At 45.4% G+C, this 25,415-nt stretch overlaps 1 protein-coding gene across 1 annotated transcript; it reads left to right on the top strand.

Moving 5' to 3' along the window:
* Positions 1 to 30: 30 nt before the first annotated feature.
* nup43 (nucleoporin 43) lies at positions 31 to 19,362 on the top strand. Its single transcript, XM_038800628.1, has 8 exons — positions 31 to 210; positions 4,335 to 4,454; positions 6,578 to 6,655; positions 6,773 to 6,935; positions 10,097 to 10,232; positions 13,462 to 13,613; positions 16,441 to 16,563; positions 18,975 to 19,362. Exons 1-8 carry the CDS (start codon positions 100 to 102, stop codon positions 19,196 to 19,198), a joined length of 1,107 nt encoding a protein of 368 aa, XP_038656556.1. The 5' UTR covers positions 31 to 99; the 3' UTR covers positions 19,199 to 19,362.
* The last annotated feature ends 6,053 nt before the right edge of the window (positions 19,363 to 25,415 follow it).

Genomic DNA, 25,415 nt, shown 5'->3' with positions numbered 1-25,415 from the left:
CCTCTCTTCCCGGAAGTTGCCTCTCTCTCTCTGCCCGGAAGTTGTCTCCCTCCACCCGGAAGTTAACCGCCCCGGGGTCGCGGCGTTCCCCCTGCGATCATGGAGGGCAGGTACGTCTCGCAGAAGATCAGCCGGGTCCGCTGGCGGCCGACGACCGGCTCCAGCCTCCAGCTCCCCGAATGCTTTGCCAGCGGATCGTGGGACGCCGAGGTGAGCAGAGCGTGAGGCGATAACAAGGAGGCGGGGAGGAAGAAGGAGAAGAGATGCAACTTGGGGTCTGCTGCCAAGAGGGGGAAGAGCTGGAGGGAAGGAGAGGGAGCCCCGAAGGAGATTGGAGGGGGGAGCCCGTCCCAGGGAGTTTGGAGGGGGGAGCCCGTCCCAGGGAGTTTGGAGGGGGGAGCCCGTCCCAGGGAGTTTGGAGGGGGGATCCCGTCCCAGGGAGTTTGGAGGGGGGAGCCCGTCCCAGGGAGTTTGGAGGGGGGGGAGCCCGTCCCAGGGAGATTGGAGGGGGCCCGTCCCAGGGAGTTTGGAGGGGGGGAGACCGTCCCAGGGAGATGGGGGGGAGCCCGTCCCAGGGAGTTTGGAGGGGGGGGGGGGGAGCCCGTCCCAGGGAGATGGGAGGGAGCCCGTCCCAGGGAGATTGGAGGGAGCCCGTCCCAGGGAGATTGGAGGGAGCCCGTCCCAGGGAGATTGGAGGGAGCCCGTCCCAGGGAGATTGGAGGGAGCCCGTCCCAGGGAGATTGGAGGGAGCCCGTCCCAGGGAGATTGGAGGGAGCCCGTCCCAGGGAGATTGGAGGGAGCCCGTCCCAGGGAGATTGGAGGGAGCCCGTCCCAGGGAGATTGGAGGGAGCCCGTCCCAGGGAGATTGGAGGGAGCCCGTCCCAGGGAGATTGGACGGAGCCCGTCCCAGGGAGATTGGAGGGAGCCCGTCCCAGGGAGATTGGAGGGAGCCCGTCCCAGGGAGATTGGGGGGGGGAAAGGGGGGTGAGGGGGGGGGGAGGGAGGGGGGGAGGAGGGGGAGGGGGGAGCCCGTCCCAGGGAGATTGGAGATGCCCCCCTCCCAGGGAGATTGGAGATGACCCCCTCCCAGGGAGATTGGAGATGCCCCCCTCCCAGGGAGATTGGAGATGCCCCCCTCCCAGGGAGATTGGAGGGGGGAGCCCACCCCCCAGGGAGATTGAAGGGGGAGCCCACCCCCCCAGGGAGATTGAAGGGAGGAGCCCACCCCCCCAGGGAGATTGGAGGGGGGAGCCCACCCCCCCAGGGAGATTGGAGGGGGGTCGCCCAGGGAGATTGGAGGGTGGGTCTCCAAGAGGGGAAGGAGGTCCATTGGCAGGAGTGAATCTGGTTGACAACTCATACGTGATCCTTGACATTTTTTAAGATACAAATATTCAGAAGATGTTTTCCAGTTTCCTTCCTCAGTCTAAAGATGTACAGGTTGGGTGGATTAGTCATGCTAAATTGCCCCTTCGCATCCAAAAGGCGTGTAGGTTATGTGGGGTTATGGTGACAGTGCTGGGGAGTGGGCTCAGGTAGGTTGTTCTTTCAGAATGTTGATGCAGACCCGAATGGCCTCGTTCTGCCCTGTAACGATTTGTGAAAAGATCCTTATTGAATGGATACCAAGCTGACTACAAATACAGAGTAGTGTTGGGGGTTAAAGGAAGTTCTTAAGATTGGCAAAAAGAAGGGAAATGATGTTCCTGATGCTGGGACCACTCTTGTTTATCATTCATACAAACCATTTCAATCAAGAATTTGAAATATAATTTCAAAAATTGGCAACTGACACCAAATTGGAGGGTATAATTAATACAGCAGAGACTGAGAAAATGCAGGAAAACATTAACAATTTAAAGAATGACCGCATAATTGGCAAATGAATCTCAATACGGTTAAGTGTAAGATGGTATGTTTTGGTAGGAAGAATAAAGAGGTCAGACGTGCCTTAAAACATGTGTTTCTAATTGAGGTAGAGGAACAAAATTATCAGGGAATACAGAAACACGTATTACCAAACCGATTAATAAGGCCTTTAAAAAGCACTGGGATTCATTTCCAGCACGTTAGAATTGAAAAGCAGAGAAGTTATCTTAAACCTGTACCTCAGCATGGTTAGACCACACTTGGGAGTACTGTGCACAGTTCTGGTCTCCAGGTGATATAGAGGCTGGAAGAGGTGCAAAAAAGATTGACTAGAATGACACCGGAACTGAAAGATCATGTCTATCAGTTTAGGTTGTTCAGGCTGGAGCTCCTCCTCTCTCTTGTAAGGAATGAAGACTGGGGGGTGATAAGCCAATGGAAGTATTTTAAGATTATGAAGGGATTTGATAGGATAGGTGTAGAGAAGATATTTCCACCTATGAGGGACTCCAAAACTAGAGGTCATTAATATCAGGTAGTAACCATTAATCGGAAATTCGGGAGAAGCATCTTTACACAGTGAGAGGTTGGAATTTAAAATTTGCTCCCACAAGAACTGGTTGAGTTGACAAATATTGATGCATTTAAGTGGAATTAAGGATAAACAGTGAGGCAGAAAGGAATAGAAGGGCTGATACGGTTTAATGAAGAATTGTGGGAGGAGGTTCATGTGGAACTTAAACACAGGCATCCACCTGCTGGGTTAAGTGACTGGTTTCTGTTCTGTACATTCTATGTAATCCTACATAATCACTAGGAAGTCATTTTATAAATCACAGGTTCTGAGGCCTGTTGTGTCCAATTTTGGGTGCAGCACCTTAGGAAGTGTGTGAAGACCTTATTATGGGGCTGGTTTAGCACACTGGGCTGAATCGCTGGCTTTTAAAGCAGACCAAGGCAGGCCAGCAGCACGGTTCAATTCCCGTACCAGCCTCCCCGAACAGGCGCCAGAATGTGGTGACATGGGGCTTTTCACAGTAACTTCATTGAAGCCTACTCGTAACAATAAGCAATTTTCATTTCATTTTCATTTTCAAGAACTTGATGAGGGTGCAGGGGAGATTTAATAAAATGGTACTGGGATTGAGTCTTCATTTATGTGGAGAGACCCAAGAAACTAGGATGGTTCTTGGAGCTATGAGGTTCACAGGCAGGTTTTGTCAAAGTGTTCAAGGTTGTGTAAGGCTTTGATCAAGTAAATAAGGGGAAACTGTTTCCAGTTGCAGGAGAGTCAGTAACTCGCAGACATAGCTTTAATTTTGCCAGAAAGGGGCGGCACTGTGGCACAGTGCTTAGCACTGCTGACTCACGGTGCCAGGGACTACCCATGTGGAGTTTGAACATCCTCCCTGTGACGAAAGAGAAAATGCTGGAAAATCTCAGCAGGTCTGGCAGCATCTGTAGGGAGGGAAAAGAGCTAATGTTTCGAGTCCAATGACTCTTTGTCAAAGCTAACAGACTGAAAGTGGGAAATCCTCCCTGTGTCTGCATTAGTCTCACCCCCACAACCCAAAAGATGTGCAGTGTAGGTGTATTGACCATGCTAAATTTGCCCCTTAATTGGAAATTTTAAAAATATACATAATATATATATATTATATATATATTGCCAAAGAGCCAGAAGGGAGATGAGACTTTTTTATGCTGTGAGCTATGATCTGGAATGCACTGCCTGAAAGGCTAGTGGAAGTAGATTCAATTCAATACCGTGGGGGCCTCACGGTAGCATGGTGGTTAGCATCAATGCTTCACAGCTCCAGGGTCCCAGGTTCGATTCCCGGCTGGGTCACTGTCTGTGTGGAGTCTGCACGTCCTCCCCGTGTGTGCGTGGGTTTCCTCCGGGTGCTCCGGTTTCCTCCCACAGTCCAAAGATATGCGGGTTAGGTGGATTGGCCATGCTAAATTGCCCGTAGTGTAAGGTTAATGGGGGGATTGTTGGGTTACGGGTATACGGGTTACGTGGGTTTAAGTAGGGTGATCATTACTCGGCACAACATCGAGGGCCGAAGGGCCTGTTCTGTGCTGTACTGTTCTATGTTCTATAACTTGCAAAAGTGAATTGGATCAATACTTGAAACAGAAACATGCAAGGCTATGGGGAAAGAGCAGAGAGATTGGGATTATTTGCATAGCTCGTTCAAAGAACCTGTACAGGCAAGATAGGCTGAATGACCTTCTTCTTGGTTTGAGATTCTATAATCTTTTATTATGTTCTAATTATATTCATATCTTGCCCCTCACCTGATGGTTATTAACTTCATCATTATCTCGTTCAGTTCCACACTCGCAGAACGGGTTAAACAGCTCGCTCCAAGCTTGTAAGAGGACTGTAGTTGAGACAGGTCCTGTTTTTTTTTCAGTCCCTGGAATGAACCATTCTTCTCTTTTTTTTTTGTCCTATGCAGAAGAATACGGTCTGCATTTGGGAAGCAGTTACAGAAGACACTGAAACAGATCAGCTGTTCTTGGAGAGCACTAAGCCCTTGTGTAAAATCCAGCACAATGGTGACGTCATGGACCTACAGGTAACTGTAAAGCAGTGAATGAAAGTTTGAATGAGACCATGCAACCCACCTTGCACATATCCTAATTTCCCCAAGGTTGCATTGGATCCCATTTCAAATACTGCTGCTATAATTTGCACGTCATCAAAATTGTGTTGCATTCAACGTTGTATATTCTGGTGTTGAGTTATCACAGAAGGAAATGTGTTAGTGTAGGATTAAGATGAGTACTGGCACCATTGCATCAGCCAAGAGTTTACTGCTTCGAGAAGGACCTGTGCTGGTGTCGTCACGCCCAAATCTCTGTTTTCTTGGTCTATAATTCCTGCAAGTTCCTCCATCTTGTACACCTGAACAAGTCCCTTTTAAAGTTTTTTATGGATCAGCTTTCATCACCTTTTCTGGAAGATCCTTACAATTCTAAATCAAAACGTTTCTCTTTGTCTCTCCTCCGGTTAGCTTTTCCAATTATTTAGAATTATTGGCCCCCTGGTGATTACCCCATTTACAAGACTAATTTTCCCTGTTTATCAAAACCTGTCATCAGTTTATTAATCTCTTTTAGGTTGCCTAACTCTTGTGCCTTTTGTCACCAAGAAGAACAGTCTGCGGGCAACTGAAGCCCCCAGTGATAGAGTTTTACAGGCCCTTTGGCCCATAATGTCTGTGCTGCTATAGTTCAATCACCCATCAATTCTAATCTCGGTTTCCGGTGCTTGGTCCGTAACCTTGTCTGCCATTGTGCTTCCTAGAATCCATGGCAACATTGTGGAGAACCTCCCCGTACCATTGCCACCCCTCTTTCCACCCTCTGTCTCCTTCAACAACAGTGTAATGAGTAGAGGATATTTACATACACATTTTGCCGCATGGGCTGCAGCGGCTCAAGAAGGCAGACCACCATCACCTCCTCTCAGGTAATTGGGGGTGGGCTTTTAATCCCCCTAAATATGATTAAAAAATGGCAATCAAATCCCAAATATTAATGCAAAATGTGTTGACAAAGAGTCATCGGACTCAAAACGTTAGCCCTTTTCTCTCCCTAACGATGCTGCCAGACTTGCTGAGATTTTCCAGCATTTTCTCTTTTGTTTCAGCATCCGCAGTAATTTGCTTTTATATAATGCAAAATGTTTGACCCCTGTGGCAAACGTTTTGAGATGGGTCACTGCTAAAATTAAGTTGCCTAACTGTTTTCCAGTATAGTACAAGTATATCAGCTCTCTGTGCCGCAGCAGGAACCTGAGCAACAATGAAGCAGAAGAGTCAGCACGGTGGCACAGTGGCTCGCACTGCCGCCTCACCCCACCGAGTTCCCAGGTTCGATCCCGGCTCTGGGTCACTGTCCGTGTGGAGTTTGCACATTCCTCCCGTGTTTGCGTGGATTTCGCTCCCACAACCCAAAGATATGCAGGTTAGGTGGATTGAACATGCTAAATTGCCCCTTAATTGAAAAAAAAAATGAATTGGGACACATTGGTTCAACTCTGAACACAGCAGCTGGTGGAATGTGAATTCAGTTAAAGTTAATGAATACATAATGTGTCAGTAATAGTGACCATAAAGATAATATCAATTGATGTAAAAGCCTATCTGGTTCATTAGTATTCTTTAAGGAAGGAAATCTGCTTGTTTGACCTGTTCTGGTCTATGCATGCCTTCTGACCCACAGCAACGTGCTTGACTCTTAACTACCCTCTGAAATGGTCCACTAACCACCTAGTTCTATCAAACCACGACAGGAAAGCTGAAACACAGAGACTGCAGTAGCGTGGCTCATCGCCACCTTGAAGACCATTAGGGATGGGCAAGCCCATCCACAAGCCATGAAAGAAGTTTTTAAAAAGTAGGTTCATTCTTCAAAAGTGTAATTATTTAAAACGTAGAAACATTGGGGTTTCCCTGTGTCTGGGCTATTATGTATTCTCATGTATTTTCTTGAATTGTTTAATTCCCTTTTCTTCCATGTACTGAATGATCTGTTGAGCTGCTTGCAGAAAAATACTTTTCACTGTACCTCGGTACACGTGACAATAAACAAATCCAATCCAAAATGTCTGTAGGCATTCAAAGCAAGCATGCGCAATTACAAATTCCTATGTTGACTTATAATGGATGTTACTATGGCTTTTATATTTTTATAGTTTCTGGATCAGGAGAGGATCGTCACTGCTTCTTCTACAGGGAGTGTCATTGTATTCCGTCATCATGAAATCGAGGAGGTAAAGATACGAAATGTGAAAGTTTTATGGTAATAACCAAAAGGTTTGAGAATTAAAAGTGGAAGGAAGGTTTGTCGTCTTCTTTTTTTAATTTTACTTGACATTTTGTTTAAACAGGTGCTCTCTGTGGTACAGGAGTGGGAACGTGCCCACTATCATTCACATGACAGTGCTCCCTGTACCGGCCTGGTCTGTAACGGCCCTGAGATCATCACCGTTGGAGAGGATGGCCGGATCAATCATTTACAAGTTGACCAAATGGAACCTGTGCGGACCATAGGTGGGTATAAAGAAATAAATAATGACAGTGCTTGTTGAAGGGATAACTTGGGTTTGTATAGCACCTCTCCAGACCTCAGAATGGCCCGATACAGACAATTAAGTATATTTGAAATGTTGTCACTGTTGTAATTTTGGAAACATGGCAGTCAATTTACACACGGCAAAGTCCTACAAACAACAATGTGATGATGTCCAGACAGACTAAAGGAACGATCCTTTAAAATGTTCATTGAGGGATAAATAATGGCGAACATTGCAGGGAGAACTCACCAGCTCTTTTTTTTTAAAGAAATAGAACCGTAGGATTCTATATGTCCATCTGTGAGTGAACAAAGCCTTACTTAAATCTCACCTGAAAGATAAGGCCATAAGAGCAGAATTAGGTCACTCGGCCCATCAAGTTAGCTCTGCCATTCAATCATGGCTGATATTTTTCTCCTGCCTTCTCCCCATAAACCCTGATCCCCTTATCAATCAAGAACCTGTCTATCTCTGTCTTAAAGACACTCTGATTTGGCCTCCACAGCCCTCAGTGGCAATGAGTTCCACAGATTCACCACCCTCTGGCTGAAGAAATTCCTCCTCATCTCTGTTTTAAAGGATCGTTCCTTTAGTCTGAGATTGTGTCCTCTGGTTCTTGTTTTTACTACAAGTGGAACCATCCTCTCCACGTCCACTCTATCCAGACCGCGCTGTATCCTGTAAGTTTCAATAAGATCCCCCCCCTCCTCCTAAACTCCAACGAGTACAGACCCACAGTCCTCAACCATTCCTCATATGACAAGCTCTTCATTCCAGGGATCATTCTTGTGAACCTCCCCTGGACCCTTTCCAAGGCCAGGACACCCTTCCTTAGATACGGGACTGAAAAATGCTCACAATACTCCAAATGGGTTCTGACCAGAGCCTTATGCAGCCACAGACATACATCCCTGCTCTTGTATTCTAGCCCTCTCGACATGAATGCTAACATTGCATTTGCCTTTCTAACTGCCGACTGAACCTGCATGTTAACCTTAAGAGAATCTTGGACAAGGACTCACAAGTACCTTTGTGCTTCTGATATCGTAAGCATTTCCACACTTAGAAAATAGTCTATGCCTCCATTCTTCCTTCCAAACAGCATTACCTCCCACCTTTCCACATTGTATTCCATCTGCCACTTCTTTGACCACTTTCCTAGCCTGTCCAAGTCCTTCTGCAGCCCCCTTGCTTCCTCAATACAACCTGTCCCTCTACAGATCTTTGTATCATCTGCAACTTAGCAACAGTGCCTTCAGTTCATTCTTCCAATTTGACTTGTTCTGTGCAACACTGGAGTATCAGCCAAGAAACTTGCACAAATGGAGAAATCGGGTTCTTGGGTTGTGCAGCTGACCATCTCATGGACCCACGAAATGGTTGCTGGAGCACACCATGTGGTCCATCGAGCCTTCTCCGCCATTCAGTATGATCTTGGCTGATCTTAGGCTGCAGCTCCATTTTCTCGCCCGTTCCCATATCTGTTAATTTCCTGAGACACCAAAGATCTGTCTATCTCAATCTTGCATTCAATGTATTCAATGATGTAGCATCCACAACCCTCTGTAGTAGAGAGCTCCAAAGATCCACAACCCTCTGCGGTAGAGAGCTCCAAAGATCCACAACCCTCTGCGGTAGAGAGCTCTAAAGATCCACAACCATTTGAGTGAAGTAATTTCTCGTCATCTCAGTCCTAAATGATTGGCTCCTTATCCTGCGACTGTGTCCCTGTTGTTCGAGGCTGCCCAAACAGCGGAAACTATCTCAGCGTCTACTCTCTCAAGCCCTTTCTGAATTTGGTAGCTTCGCCATCACACCAGTGAAACTCTCTCTATAGGACAAAGACAGTTGATGATAAAAGTGTTTTGCTCCTCCCTCATGGATTACCAACTTTACAGAGAGGTATTTTGTACTCCACCCAGTTCCCTATAGATTTGGCCTTCACCGTTACTTGTTCCATTGTTACGGCGGCACAATGGTTAGCACTATTACCTCACAGTGCCAGGGACCTGGGTTCCATTCCGGCCTTGGGTCACTGTCTGTGTGAATGTGTGGAGTTTGCACTTTCTCCCCGTGCTGTGTGGGTATCCTCCGGGTGCTCCGATTTCCTCCCAATGATGTGCAGGTTAGGTGGATTGGTTATGGGAAACTGTCCCTTGTCCAAAAAGATGGGGAGGTGAGATTAAGGGGTAAATGAGATAGGGCTGGGGAATGAGCTTGGTGAAGTACTCTTTCACCGGGTCAGTGCAAACCCAATGGGCAAATGACCTGCTTCTGTACTTTAGGGATTCTGTGATTGTTTCAACGTCCTCTATTGCCTGTTCTCTCGAAACAGGATTTATTTTTGAAACCAATTTACATCTGTGTGGTGACTTTAACATAGTTTAAATGTCACAAAGTGCTTCACGAGAATGTAATCGGGCAAAATTTGACCGTCACAGAGACAGGCAAACAAAGGCTTGGTTTGAGAGAGAGGCTTTTATGAGTTTAAGAGGAAAGGAGGTTGGAAATATTTGGGGAAAGAATTTATTTAAATTGGTATTCAACTGTATATGCTCTTGATTAGTGTCAGATGGGTATTTGCACAACTGGCTGATGAAAATTGTGAATGTCAGTGACGAGGGATACCCAGTGACGATGAGAAACCATCAGTCCACTGGTGCCAAAATGGTAACTTGTGCGCAGCCAGTTCCCACAAACAAATGCAATGATGACCATATGATCTGTTTTTAGGTGGTGGCTGCGGTGTTCACTGGAGTGCTCTTATCTACTCTTTGACTAATGCATCTTTTGCAGCCATTGAGAGACTGAGCCCTCGTTGAACATCTTATCCAAAAGACAGCACCTACAACAGTGCAGCACTCCCTCATTTTGTGCTCAGGGGCCTGGGGTAGGACTTGAGCCCACAATCTTCATGACTTGGAAGAGAGAGTGCCTCCCTACTGAGCCACAGCTGGCACCTGCTCAGTACATTAATCTTGCAAAATGCAAACTGGTTTCCAACAACTAATGGCTCTGTCTCAAGAGCCTCTACTGTCGAACAATAGTAGCATTGACTTTAAGAAGCTCATCTTCTATTTAACATAAGGTTGTTTGTAAATGAATCTGAACACCAAGGCTTGCCCCTTCTCTTTCCAGACAATGCTGACAGCAGTTCACTCAATGCAGTCACCTTCCTGCGAACCACAGAAATTTTGACAGTCAACTCAATTGGACAGTTGAAAATCTGGGACTTCAGAGAGCCAGGAAATAATCCTCGTCAGATATATTCTTTGTAAGTTCAACCGTTGCACGTTTCTCCTTAAGCTTGCACTAGGTGTAGGAAATGTACGTATACAAAGCCACAACAGATGACGTAAGACAGTGCAACAGGATAGAAAATTAAAATGATATAGTTAAGTATCTATAATTGCAATTGTAGAAACATTTTCGAGCTCTGCATATCTGCAATATTCATAAAAATAAAAGGAGCAGTAGAAATGCACAGCAGGCTGTTCGTTTAACTTTTGAGTTGAACTCATCATTAAACAGTTTTTAGAATACTATGGTAGTGGGGGAACATGTATCATGTTATGGTTATTTCTTTTCAATTGACTGGAATACCATAATCAACGGGAAATCCTGTAGATTTAGTAAAGGGAGGAAAGATCTAACATCCCTGCATTAGCATAAAATCACATGCTAGTCAAATGCTATACCTCAAGGTCCTAATATCAGCGGAACTCACCAGCAAGGTTGTTTATTTGTTAGAAGAACAGACAGTTCCTCACCAGGTGATTTAAAGACAAGCCTTTGGGTGAAGGTTTAATAATAAACCTACCTAGGCAAGATTGGAATTTTTAAAACAGTGTTTTGTGTACTGGCTAATTGTACAGCAGACTGTGTCTGTGACTTGTATTAGAATGCTCTCCCTGAGTTGCTGTGTGTTAGAGCTGCGAGAGCTGCATCAGAGGAGAGTGCATCTCCAGAGGTTGCCTCCCTGCTAGCATCATGAATAAACTATTGTAGCTTGTCCCTGGGTCTCCTGTGGTTAGTTGGAAGAAGTCTGCCATAATTAACAGGAAATCCTATAGAAGTCGTAGCAGCTGCAGCACCCCCCGACCCCCCCGAGCCCTGGCCAAAAGGGAAACAATTCAAATCAAAAGCCAATCCTGCCCCCATAGTTAGACCTTGGAGATTACAGGCCCGCCCTTCTTTGTGAGAAAAGTAAAGACTTTAAATCCAGAGCCGTCCGGTCTCTGCAATCGGTACTGGACACACCACTGGGACATCAACCAATGCAGGAGGTGTGACAGTATCCTGCAATGTTGGATTGCACTTTTGAAAGATGTTTCCACGTTTACACATCTAAATCCTGCATAACATTTTGCTGCACAGAAGGGAGCTGTTCAGCCCATTGTTACGTGTATTTGGTTTGCATTCCCACCATTGCTGTTCGGAGTATATATAAATGATTTGGAGGAAAATGTAACTGGTCTGCTGGTCTGATTAGTAAGTTTGCGGACGACACAAAGGTTGGTGGAATTGCGGATAGCGATGAGGACTGTCAGAGGATACAGCAGGATTTAGTTTGTTTGGAGACTTGGGCGGAGAGGTGGCAGGTGGAGTTTAATCCGGACAAATGTGAGGTAATGCATTTTGGAAGGTCTAATACAGGTAGGGAATATACGGTGAATGGTAGAACCCTCAAGAGTATTGACAGTCAGAGAGATCTTGGTTCACAGGTCACTGAAAGGGGCAACACAGGTGGAGAAGGTAGTCAAGAAGGCATACGGCATGCTTTCCTTCACTGATCGGGGCACTGAGTATAAGAATTGGCAAGTCATGTTGCAGCTGTATAGAACTTAGTTAGGCCACACTTGGAGTATAGTGTTCAATTCTGGTCGTCACACTACCAGAAGGATGTGGAGGCTTTAGGGAGGGTGCAGAAGAGATTTACCAGGATGTTGCCTGGTATGGAGGGCATTAGCTATGAGGAGACGTTGAATAAACTTGGTTTGTTCTCACTGGAACAAAGGAGGTTGAGGAGCGACCTGATAGAGGTCTACAAAATTATGAGGGGCATAGACAGAGTGGATAGTCAGAGACTTTTTCCCAGGGTAGAGGGGTCAATTACCTGGGGGCATAGGTTTAAGGTGCGAGAGGCAAGGTTTAGAAGAGATGTACGAGGTAAGTTTTTTACACACAGGGTAGTGGGTGCCTGGAACTCGCTGCCGGAGGAGGTGGTGAAGAAGGGACGATAATGACATTTAAGGGGCATCTTGACAAATACATGAATAGGATGGGAATAGAGGGATACGGACCCGGAAGTGTAGAAGATTTTAGTTTAGATGGGCAGCATGGTCGGCGTAGGCTTGGAGGGCCGAAGGGCCTGTTCCTGTGCTGTACTTTTCTTTGTTTGTTCTTTCCCCATAGCTTTTTTTTAAATTTTAGAGTACCCAATTATAAGGGGCAATTTAGCCTGGCCAATCCACCTAACCAGCACATCTTTGGGTTGTGGGGTGAAACCCACGCAGACATGGGGAGAATGTGCAAACTCCACACAGAGAGTGACCCAGGGCCAGAATTCGAACCCAGAGCCGCAGTCCCAGTGCCAACCACTGCACCACATGCCGCCCACCCCCATAGCTTTTTAAACAAAATAGCAAATTTACTTTTGAAAGTTAAAGATTCAGTTTCCACCTCTCTCATGTTGAACATTTTACGTCCTGCATGAAAGAATAAATGTCCAGACCCCCCCTCCCTTCATTGATTTATGTTGAACCTGTGTTAAACCTTTGTTGTTAAACCAATGACAGGTTCCTCTCGAAAAAAGAATACAACAAACATGTATTTATAACACACCAGTCCAGAGATATGCAGGGTAGGTGGATTGGCCATAATAAATGGCCCCTTAGTGTCCAAAAGGTTAGGTGGGATTACTGGGTTACGGGGATAGGGTTGAGGTGTGGCCTTAAGTAGGGTTCTGTTTCTAAGGGCTCTGCAGACTCGATGGGCCGAATGGCCTCCTTCTGCACTTTAGGGATTCTGTAATTCTTTCACCCCTCCAGATATCCCAAATCACTTTACAGCTAGTGAAGTGTGTTTGAAGTGCAGTCACTGCTGTAATGTAGGCAATTGGACAGTACTGAGTTCCCCACTCTCTGGGTGAAGAAGCTTCTCCTGAATTTCCGATTAGATTTATTAATGACTGTCTGTCATACTGATGTTCCCTTGGTTCTATTCTCATTCACAAATTGAAACATTTCTTGACATTAACTGATAAAACTTTTCATTGTTTTCAAGTTCTCTAACACATCTGAACATTGGATTGGCACATGAACAGACGGGGTATAGAAGGATACAGGCAGTTGTTCTAGATAGGACACGTGATTGGTGCAGGCCTGGGGGGCCGAAGGGCCTGTTCCTGTGCTTAATTGTTCTTTGTTGTAGTACAAGGTTAATAGAAGTGTGTGCTTACTCACTCTGTTTTTTCTTTAATGCCACTGTTTGTTGGTTCCCAGGACTGGCGACCGAGTGCCACTGCACTGTGTAGACAGACATCCAAACCAGCAACATATAGTGGCGACAGGCGGCCAGGATGGAACATTCTGTATCTGGGATGTCCGGCAAGGAAGTATACCCATCTCCTTACTGGATGCTCATTCTGCAGAAAGTATGTTTGTTTCTTGTTATTTTTCCCACCCTCTAACTGCTGGGAATTTTCAGCACAAATGTTTTGATATCCAGTGAACTCCCTTCAGTCTTTTTCTTTGGGTGGGGTAGGGCAAGTGATGGGAATAATAACCCAGAATTGACAGATAGGCATTAAAGTAAATGCATTTATGTTTCATTGTATTATTTTCAAAGTGCCTTTATTTAGAGAGTGGTGAGAATGTGGAACTAGCTACCAAAGAGAGCATTTGAGTCAAAAACCATAAATGCCGGCTGGTTTAGCACAGTGGGCTAAAAAGCTGGCTTGTAGTACAGAACAATGCCAGCAGCGCGGGTTCAATTCCCGTACCGGCCTCCCCAAAAAGGCGCCGGAATGTGGCGACCAGGGACTTTCCACAGTAACTTCATTGAAGCCTACTTGTGACAATAAGCGATTATTATTATTACTGTTATAAATGCATGTAAAAGGGCAGCACGGTGGCATAGTGGTTAGCATCGCTGCCTACGGCGTTGAGGACCCGGGTTGCGAATCCCGGCCCTGGGTCACTGTCTGTGTGGAGTTTGCACATTCTCCCCGTGTCTGCGTGGGTTTCACCCCCACAACCCAAAAGATGTGCAGGATGGGTGGATTGGCCACGCTAAATTGCCCCTTAATTGGAAAAAAATAATTGGGTACTCTTTTTAAAAAAAAAAAAAAAAAAAAATTTTTATTTTTGAAATAAATAAATGCATGTAAGGAGAAGTTAGATAACTGCATGAAGGGGAATAGAAGGATACACTGATGGGGTGAGATGAACGAAGATAAGGAAGAAGCTTATCTGCACTCAGTTTCCAACAGTTCCGTGGCACAAGCTTACAAATAGGTTTTGACGATCTGTTTTAATGACAAATTGATACTTGGGCAGCAGTAGTAATACTTGCACAATTACCATTGGTTAAGTTATTAATGATGATTGGTGCCGCTTACTGATGGTTTGGTTTAAGGGAGTCTTACCTTGTGCCTAGAGCTCACTGAAGAATCCATTTGAATTCCCAGGGGATCTGAAAGTCTGAAGAACCTATTTTACTGAGATTTTTGAAGCCATCTGCACCATCAGCCCACTGAGCATTACTCCAGCGATTGCAGCCGCCTCTTTCCCCCATTTTGCCCACATTATCCATCTCCTCACACTCTGTGATTGGAGTCAAACCACCCAAGCTAAACAACTACCTGCTCCCCAATCTACTGAGTATTGTTTTGACGACAGGAGCCCAATCTCCTCCCTTGACCTTCCTTGTCCTCTCCCCCGATCAATCTCCCACTCCCCTCTGCACTGACCTTCACTTGTCTGATGAGACACCACCCAACCCTCAATCCTCTTTTCCCATCTTTTTGCGTCCCCGTCTACTTCCCCTTCTCCTTCACAACTCCTCTTCCTAAATCTTTTTATCTGACTCCATTCTTTCCAAATCTGCTGCTTTTTAAAATCCATTTCAATTACTCCCACCCTGTAACCCTGTTTATCCTGAATACTCCACTTGGTCTTGGCTCCATGTGCAATGCTACAGGCGTTATTTCTTCCAAATACTTAGTTTAAAAAATCTCTGCGTATCCTGTACTGTATGTCAGATAAGACAAATCGGAGGTTGTGTTCGTTAATAATCTATCATTTGGGTTTAATTATTTGCAGGTGGAGGACATTAATTGGGGTTTCACTTGAACACGTAAAAGAAAACTTAATTCCACCACAGCACAGTTTCAGTTAGGAGGGATATGCTTGTAATGTTTCACTCTGTAAATAAATGTAGGACTGAATAAAAATTGACCACGGGCTTTCCGGAGTAGAACAGTGGAAAGGTTGAGAAGTCGTAGTGCCGCCAGCATACATTTAGAATCTGACATGTTTTTTGGTGACTTCTACTGACATAAACTTCTGTGCTTATATCTACAATTAAACTGCACATGAAAATTAGTTGCTCTATTTGGGTCCTCCCTCCCTCACTGTCTGCAACAGGTTTAAAGTATCAGTTGTAGATCAGTAGTGCGTCCTCGCCTCTGAGCCAGAAGGCCATGGATTCAAATCCCATTGCAGGAACCTGAACACATTATTTAAGCATCACTCCAGTGCCATGCTGATGGAGCACTGCACTGTTGGAGATGCTAAATTTTAGTTGAGATGTTGAACTGGGACCCTGTCCGCCCTCTCAGATGGATGTTTTCTCGTGCTGTTTGTGAGATCTTGCTGTGCTCAATTTGGCTGCTGCCTTCCAATAATGATGACACTCAAAAAATATTTAATTGACTCTAAATCCACTTAGAATGCCCTATTGTTTGAAAAGCACTTCCAAAATGTGGTCTGAACTAAGCCCGAGTCCATGTTCTAGTTATCCCTGCTCTTTAGCTCTGATTTATCTCTGGTTACACGCTGATGTTTAACACAGTTGAGTTCACTTTGTGCATGCTTCTCTCTCTAAGTCTTTCCTACACCTAGATGCATGTGTGTCACAATTTCCCGTGCCATTACTCGCCATATTGTAACTCAAATTGAATGGACTTATCTCTGGTTTATCCTTCTTGGACCTTCCTGACCTTGAGCAATATATCACCGGTCCAGTGGAGTAGCTGGCACTGGCCACAATAGTCTGACTGGTGGCCTCCTCCATGCTGTAATCTCGACATTCCTCTTCCAAATAAATGGCGACTGTGTCCAAACCAAGCTGGGGCATCAACGTCCCACAACCCCTGTGTGCGATTGTGGTTGTCACTGCAATGTTTTTGTTGGTTGTAAGTGTATTCAGTTGAATGGCAGACTGCTAGCGTCTTAAAGTATGCTATCCTTTATTAACAGTGTGGGAAGTTCATTTTCACCCCTCCAATCCTGACCATGTGTTTACCTGCTCCGAGGATGGGTCACTGTGGCATTGGAACGCTTCTGTTATAACTCCTGATCTGCCTTCCTTTCTACAACAAGGTATGAACCAAGTCACTGATTCAAAATTGCAGCTGTTTTCTGGCCTTGGATAGAATGTTAAATTAAATATTTCCGCTCAGGTAAACTTATGTTGAGAAGTGGATATTTATTTATTTTTTAAAAAGAAAAGAGTTAGGAAAATAGTTTGTTTGTTTGTTTATTGTCACATGTACCGAGGTACAGCGAAAAGTAATTTTCTGCGAGCAGCTCAAACACATCATTTAGTACATGAAGAGAAAAGAAAAAGAAAATATATAAAAGGGCAACACAAGGTCCACAATGTAAATACATAGAAAAGATTAGTACGATTATAAGAGATGTAAAAAGATGATCTGTTTGGGAGAGCTAGCAGAGTCGCCATGCTCTGGCGCCGAAAGATGACTTCATTATTTGTCCATGAAAATATTCCTTTATGACATCCCAGATCATCAGCGGGAGGCCAGAAACAGTGAGAGTTGATGTTTCCATATCCTGTTTGGTAACATTGACTAAACTTTATTTTTTAAGGCAATTTGTACTATACACTCCAGAAAAATCAGCCCATGTGACTTTTAACGTGACCAACGATTCCATGTGATGGTTATACTTTCATTCATCCCTTAAGTGGACATTTCATTCAATCTGAGCAGATTTCCCACCCACATTCTGCATGGTGAACAATAGTCAGCATTTTCTCTGCTTCAGGTGCAGGGCCAGCTACCTCTTTGGGTGGCATGCTGGCACAGTGGTTAGCATAGGGTCCAGGGTTCAACTCCAGCCTCCGGTGGCTGCCTGTGTGGACTTTGCGCGTTCTCCCCGTATCTGCGTGAGTTTCCTCCGGGTCCTTGGGTTTCCTCCCATAGTCCAAAGATTGGCAGGCTATTGGATTAGCCATGCTAAATTGCCCCTTATTGTCAAAAAGGTTAGGTAGGGTTATGGGCATAGGGTGGTGTGGGCTTAAGACCATAAGATATGAGAGCAGAATTAGGCCACTTGGCCCATTGAGTCTGCTCCGCCATTCAATCATGGCTGATATTTTTCTCATCCCCATTCTCCTTCCTTCTCCCCATAACCCCTGATTCCCCTTATTGATCAAGAACCTATCTATCTCTGTCTTAAAGACACTCAGTAATTTGGCCTCCACGGCCTTCTGCAGCAAAGAGTTCCACAGATTCGCCACCCGCTGGCTGAAGAAATTCCTCCTCATCTCTGTTTTAAAGGATGAGATTGTGTCCTCTGCTTCTAGTTTTTCCTACAAGTGGAAACATCCTCTCCACATCCACTCTATCCAGGCCTCAAGTAGGGTGCTTTTCACATTCTCCCTGTGTCTGCGTGGGTTTCAACCCCAACGCAAAGATGAGCAGGGTAGGTGGATTGGCCATGCTAAATTGGGAAGAAAAATAATTGGGTACTCTAAATTTAAAAAATAAATTGGGGTGCTCTTTCCCAGGACCGGTGCAGACTCGATGGGCCGAATGGCCTGCACAGTAGGGATTCTACCTCTCTGATTTCTGTCTCAGATTCTTGCAGACTGACCTGGGTCTGTGAGATTTAGTAAAATCTTATAAAATCCTGTAACCCAATACTATGATGGCTTGCTATGGACTCTTCTCTCCACAAAGACTGACTCCGGTCCTTGCATCCAGATGGAAATGCCAATTAGCTATCCTCCAGGCCCTCCACTCCATTGTAGCATAGAATTAAATTGACAGTTTATACTAAAATTTTATAAAACCTGACAATCCTAAGATCTCCTTGAGAGACTTGGAGACTGACAGTCTACCTACTGTCAACATAGATACTCTTATGAACACCTTCTTCCCAGTAAATCATCCTGTGCCCCTCTTTAACAACCAATCCACACAGGCTTGTTGTTGGGCAGAATTTGGAACAGATCACATCACCCTTCCATTCCTCCTTTAAATTAAACAGCGAGCAAATTAAACATAACTATTTTTTTAAGCTTCTTATTTGTAACAATTGGGTGTCACATAAAGGCGGAATCTGGGTAAGGCCGGCAGATTTCCTTCTTGCAAAGTAAATTCATGAAAAATGAATCTGGTTCCCTAAAGTATCTTTTTATTTTCCAAAGTTTTCCAGCTACCGTGGTAGGATTTGACCATAACATAACTACTAAGCTATCGTTCCCATCTCTGAGACAACCAAAGGTTATATTCAATCAATCTGAATTACAGATAGCCTTTAGATGAAAATGTGTGTGTGTGTGCGTGCGTTTGCTACTGTAACAATATGTAGAATGAATTGAATGCACAGTAGACCAAGCTCTTGACTATAGTTGAGCACCAAATTGAAGAGTCATTTGGTAGTTGGACTGAAGTGCAAGATTTATGGTTCTGAAGTTACCTGAGCTTTTATTGTAATAAATGCAAAACATTATTCTCATCGCCTCTCTTTCTCCTGCATTTTCTTAGGTAGAAGAAACTTCTCATTGAATAGCACAGTTGCCCATGCCGACATAAACCAATCATTGAGCAGTGCGTGGCTCACCATGGATGCTGCAAAAGGAAGAGTGGATATTGAGAATCTGCTCTGGGCTTATGCCCTGTCAGTGAATAGTTTGGATGTTGTGGGCGAACGTTTAGTGTGTGGGACTGATGCAGAAGCTATCTACATTACCCGTACTCTGGACCTCTGATAGGCGTCAAACCACACAGTCGTCTTTGATAAATCTCAAATGTAAATTCCTGTACATGTACCATTGTTAAAACCAAAAACCTGTCTGCCTATGAGTGCAGCAGAATGGCAAGCACACTTGTTTGTTTTTTTACAAAAACAATAAAGCACCACCATCAAAGCTGACTTGGGGATATTTTGTTTAAAAACCTTGGGCAAAAGACTAAACTACCTTGAGATGGATTTGAGCCCACATCCCTGGCAATAGAAAATTCTTAGCAATCCGTGATGGTAGTTTCAGATTAAGTTCACTGAAAATGGGGCAGCACGGTGGCGCAGTGGGTTAGCCCTGCAGCCTCATGGCGCCGAGGTCCCAGGTTCAATCCCGGCTCTGGGTCACTGTCCGTGTGGTGTTTGCACGTCCTCCCCGTCTCTGCGTGGGTTTCGCCCCCACAACCCAAAGATGTGCAGGGTAGGTGGATTGGCCACGCTAAATTGCCCCTTAATTGGAAAAAATGAATTGGGTACTCTTTTTAAAAAAAAAAATTTTTAAAGTTCACTGAAAATCACACAACCCGAGTGTCAGTTTTCTAAGCCTCCGTATCACAGATTCCCTAATTCTAAGCTGGAGTCACAAAACCCTCAGAATGAAAAACAGCCAATCATTTGAATGAATATTTCCCCCACACTGAACCAGTGGTCTTGCACTGCCGATCTCCAGCTAGGATTTATACAAATCAGTTTCCAATGTTTCTGATAGGAAGCCTCATCTGATGAGGTTGTATGTTGAAACTTTGGACATGCTGGGGTTGTCTGACTATTGATTCAACTGGTTAGAAAATCACCTTATTGGGTCTTCGGCTGAGGTGATAACAATCTCACCTTTGAGACCGCATAATTGATATAAAATCCACTTTAGGACTTGAACAGGTAATCTACAACAGTTTGCATTTATATAATGCCTTTAATGTGGTAAAATGTGCCAAAACACTTCATGAAAAGCACAATCTGAAAATAAAAATTGACAAAGCCAAAGGAGGTGGCATTGGGACAGGTGACCGATAAAAACAGTGGGCGGGATTCTCCCATCCCGCCAGCAACGTTTTCCGGCATGGCGCGCCCCCACCGGCAGCGGGATTCTCCATTCCCGCAGCCGGCCAATGGCGTTTCCCATTATGGGCCACCCACGTCGTTGGGAAACACGTGGCTGTGGTTGCGCTGCCGGCGGGGCGGAGAATCCTGCAGACCGAGAATTGCACAGGGTATCTTTCAAGGAGCACCTTAAAGGAGTGAATGCGTTTTAGATGGTGGTTCCAGCGCTTTGGGACCTAGATGACTGAGGCTATGACTGCCAGTGGTGAGGAAAGGAGAAGGGAAGGCAAAAGAATTATGAGTTGGAGGAACACAGAATTCTGAAGGTTACAGAAATAGGGAGAAATCTGAACACCAAGATGAGAATTTTAAGATCAAGGCACTATTGGACTGAGAGTGAATGTTAGTCACTAAACAATAGATGATTGGGAACAAAAACAAAATACTGGACAATCTCAGCAGGTCTGACAGCATCTATGGAGAGAAAAGGAGCTGATGTTTAGAATCTGGGTGACTCTCAAAACTTTTATATTATAATGGATGAATGGGACGGTGTAAATTAGGATAGAGACGAAAATAATTTTGGTCAAATCAAGTTTCTGGAGTGTGCAAGATATCAGCCTGGAGCATGTTGGCACCATCTTGAGATTATTGTTTACATTGTTGCAGCTGTCATTGTGGAAGCTGAAGAGAGACAGCCTATTTGAAGAGGAGTTTGGGGAAGTAGTTTGGTTTGTTCCAACACCTCCAAAAACTGGCTATTTATCATTGACTCTTTGTTGGACTTGAGACACATTGGCTACCAATTTTAACTGTATAACAGTGACTGCACTTAAAGAGCAAGACATTTTTCACGTTTGCTTAAATCAGTTTAATTTTTGGGAAAACACAATTACAATTCCTCATTAGTTTTCATGGGCTAAGCATGGGATAATGTGGATCAGGCTATCTATTTGCATGACATATGCACATTGTGCTGGAGAGATTGTTGCTGTAGCATTGGTATACATTCACTGACGAACACATGGAAGTGAAGGAGAAGCGAAGGCTAGCAAGTTCATGGAGACTGACACATTCGGTAATGGTATAACTTAGACATCACAATCCCCCATCTGTGCCCCACCAGCTAGCCATACAATCTCCAAAGAGGAACCATGAGGAACAGACGGTCAAATAAACATGTTATCTGCACACCTGTTGATAACACGCACCTGTCAACAACATTACCAGTTAGCTGTGATGTCAAGTCTGCCTCCAGAAAAAAAGCAGGACATAAATTTTTAGGCTTTGGAAAGAGTCAAAAAGCATCATGGCCTATTGATGCTCTTTTCCAAGGCTGAAAGGGTGATCACTAAAAGGTGACCGACTAAGCATAAGTGAAAGGAAATTCAAGGTTGTTGCAGGTGAGTATCGCCTATGAGGATGTTAGTATGGTACTAGGCAACCCAGCTACAACCATTTCACATAGTACATCCCCACCAGCTATCAAACATAGTGCTGTCCTGTCATTGGGGGGGGGGGGGGGGGGGGGGAGATGTGTTTGGTGATGGTGTCACACTGGAGTGACAGAAATGGTGGAGGATGATCTGTGAATGGTGTAGAAGGTGAGCACAAGGGGATTCCTATAATGGTTTTGTCAGGGAGGACAACAATGAGAGCAGAAGGGTAGGAAATGATGCCAACCTGGCTGATGGCCCTGTCAACCACGGTAGGGCTAATTCTGGGTTGAAGAAAAAGGCAGACCAAAGCTCTGGTATACATTATTGGAATAGATGTGACAAATAAATTAGGAGAATGGAGTTAAGTCCTTACAGGAAGCAAGGTTTGGGGAAGTGTAATTTGAGGTAACTGTGGGAGTCAGTGGGCTTATAATGAATACTTGTTGGTAGATTATCCCTGGAAATGGAGACAGAGAATTCAAGAGAGGGTCAGAAAAGGTGGGTCAGAGATAGACCATGTGAAGGTGAGAGAAGGGTGGAAATTGGAAGCAAAGTTGATTACATTTTCCAAGGCAAGAGGAGGAAAAGGCATCCATGTACCAGGAAAAGAGGTATGGGAAAGGGCCTGCATGGGAGTGGAACACGAAACATTTATTATATCCTACAAAGAGACAGGCTTAGCTAGGATCTATGCGGGTGCCCATAGTTTAATAAAAGCACACCAAGGCAAGCCTGGATGTACCTTACCGGGTCCTCCTAATCAGCTTCATGCCGACTGACCTTTTACCTCAGTGATAGTACCCCATCCGCAAGGCCCACCTTGGGGGAGCACAGGGAAACGTCATCCTCAATTCGATGTGTTATGTGCAGGTTATTACACATTGTAAGACCTTTTATTTGGACAATGTGAATGAAGTTAGAGGAGTTGTTTGATGGCAGGCAGAAATGAGCAGAGCAATCCTGTTTGTGGATCTTGGGAAGGAGGTAGAAGTGGGCTGTTTGGGGTTGGGGAACCATGAGGTTGGAGACTATGGAGGGAAGATTTCCAGAGGAGGTGAAGTCGGTCGCAGACCTGGAAAACACGATTACTTAACATTTGTTGGTGGGTTCGGATCCCGGCCCCAGGTCACTGTCCGTGTGGAGTTTGCACATTCTCCCTGTGTCTGCGTGGGTTTCACCCCCGCAACCCAAAGATGTGCTGGTTAATTGCCCGTTAATTGGGAAAAAAATAATTGGTTACTCTAAATTTAAAAAAAACCTAACATTTGTTGGTGGGGTCATGATCCAATAGGAAGAAGTATCAAAGAATTGGCAGTCAGCATCGACTGTCGGCAGTCGGCATCGACCGGGGTGGCACAATGGTTAGCAGTGTGCCTCACACCAGGCACCTGGGTTCAATTCTAACCTTGGTTGACTGTGGAGTTTGCACGTTCTTCTCATATCTGCGTTGGTTTCCTCCCACTGTCCAAAAATATGCTGTTAGGTGGATTGGCCATGATATATTGCTCGTTGGCTTCAAAAGGTTGGGTGGGTGATTCTTAAAAAAAAATGTTGTGAAAGTGTCAGATGAGGAGGTGGCAAGGTGGTGCTAAGGTTAGCACTGCTGCCTCAATGAAATTAAAGGTACAGATATTTTGGATGGTTAGAGCTGGAGGAGCTTCCAGAGGTTTGGAGGGGTTAGGACATGAAAGTATTTGAAAACAAGGATGAAAGTTTTGAAATTGAAAGTGCTGCCTGCCTTGGACAATTGCTAGAGAGGCAGATGGAGTCAGTGGCTAGGGAACCGAGTTTACAATGGGGACCAAAGACAATGGCTTCAGCCTTCCTAATATTTAACAGGAGGAAATTTCTGCTCATCCAAATCCAGATGTTAGACAAATAGTCTGGGTGTTATCAGTGTAACAAAAACTAACACTATTTTCGGATGATGTTGGTGATGGGAAGCATGTAGATGAGATATAGGAGGAGGCTCGGGGTAGAGCTTCATGCGGGGTGGGGAGGGCAAAATTAATTTTTTTTAAAATCTTTTTATTGGCATTTCCCATATTTATAAGCAGTTGTATATACACATCATATTTTTCTCGCCCACACTAATTTTCTTTATTATACAGAGAGGTTCAGTTTGTCTTTTCCTTAACTGACCCTACGTGCATTTTGTTGCCCTCTGGATCGGTCTATGGTTCCTTCCCCCCCCCCCCCCCCCGGCACCGGCTGTGTTTTTGATTTATTTTCCGGACAGAATGGGACATAAAAAGGGGGTAGCCCCCCCTCATCTCTCGTGGTTTTTCCACCTTCCCCCCCCCCCCCCCCCCCCCCCCCGCCCCGCACGCGGCCTTTTGGTTCCTCATCTATCTTGGTGTTATTTTTTAATTCTTATTAGGTTGCTCCTCGTTGCTGGCCTCGAACAGGTTTTGGAACAGCCCGACAAACTGCCCCCAAGTATCCAGGAAGCCTTCATCTGACCCTCGGCTGGCGTACTTAATCTTCTCCAGGTGGTGAAATTCCGAGAGGTCAGCGAGCCAGCCTGCAGCTGTGGGTGGTGCTGCCGATCACCAGCCAAGCAGGATTCTCCAGCGTGCAATTAGGGAAGTGAAAGCAAGGGCGTTGGCCTTCCCCATGTGTACCTCTGGCTGCTCCAATACCCTGAAGATTGCCACTATTGGGCTTCACCCTTACCCCACAACCTTGCGCATTGCCTCGGAGAAGGCTGTCCAGAACCCAGCAAGCTTGGGGCAAGCCCAAAACATGTGGGTCTGGTTGGCCAGGCCCCTCTCGCACCGCTCATATTTGTTCCTGGATGAACCTGCTCATTCGGGTTCTGGTCAGGTGCGCTCTATGCACCACTTTGATCTGCGTTAGGCTTAGCCTTGCGCAGGAGGAGGTGGAGCTCACCCTGCTCAGTGCTTCACTCCAGATTCCCCACCCTACCTCTGTCCCCAGTTTGTCCTCCCATTTTTGTCTGGTTTCGTCCAGTGGAGTCTGGGGTCTGTCCAGTAGCTGTCTGTATATTTTCCCACACAGCCCCCCCTTCTCACTGCTTGTGCCAATCAGGTCCTCAAGTAGTTTGGCTTCTCGCTCCCCAGGGTACCCTACTGTCTCTTTGCGGAGGAAGTGCTTTATTTGGAGGTGTCTCATTTCCTGTCCTTTTGCTAGCCTCCACTTCCTCATCAGTTCGTCTAGTGTCGCCAGTCTGTGCCCTACATAGAAGTCCATGACCGTCGATGTGCCCTCATCCCGCCTCCATCTTTTGAAGGTGGAATCCTGCATGGCTGAGGGGAATCTGTGATTGCCGTATATGGGAGCCATTGGGGACATTTTGGTTATCCTGAAATCTTGTCTCAGCTGGGTCCGTGTTCTCAGCGTGGCCGCTACCACTGGGCTCGTTGTGTCTCTTGTTGAGGAGGATGGGAGTGCTGCTGTGGCCAGGGCCCGCAGGGTCGTTCCTTTACAGAATACCTCCTCCATCTGTGTTGGGTTCCTGTCCCCATCCCCTCACTCTTTCTGCCGTTGCTGCCCAGTGGTAGTATTGTAGATTTGGTAAGGCCAAGCCCTCTTTGATTTTCCTTCTTTGCAGTGTCTGTTTGGGAATTCTCGGATTCTTACCCTCCCCCCACACAAACGCCATGATTAGACTGTCTACGTTTTCGGAAAAGGAAGAGGAACCTTGGCAGTACATTCATCTTGATCGTCTGCACTCTCCCCGCCAGG

This window comes from Scyliorhinus canicula, chromosome 6 (assembly GCF_902713615.1).
Source record: "Scyliorhinus canicula chromosome 6, sScyCan1.1, whole genome shotgun sequence".
NCBI lineage: Eukaryota > Metazoa > Chordata > Chondrichthyes > Carcharhiniformes > Scyliorhinidae > Scyliorhinus > Scyliorhinus canicula.
Note: the sequence above shows the minus strand (reverse complement) of the source record. Positions and strands in the feature narration are given on the sequence as shown.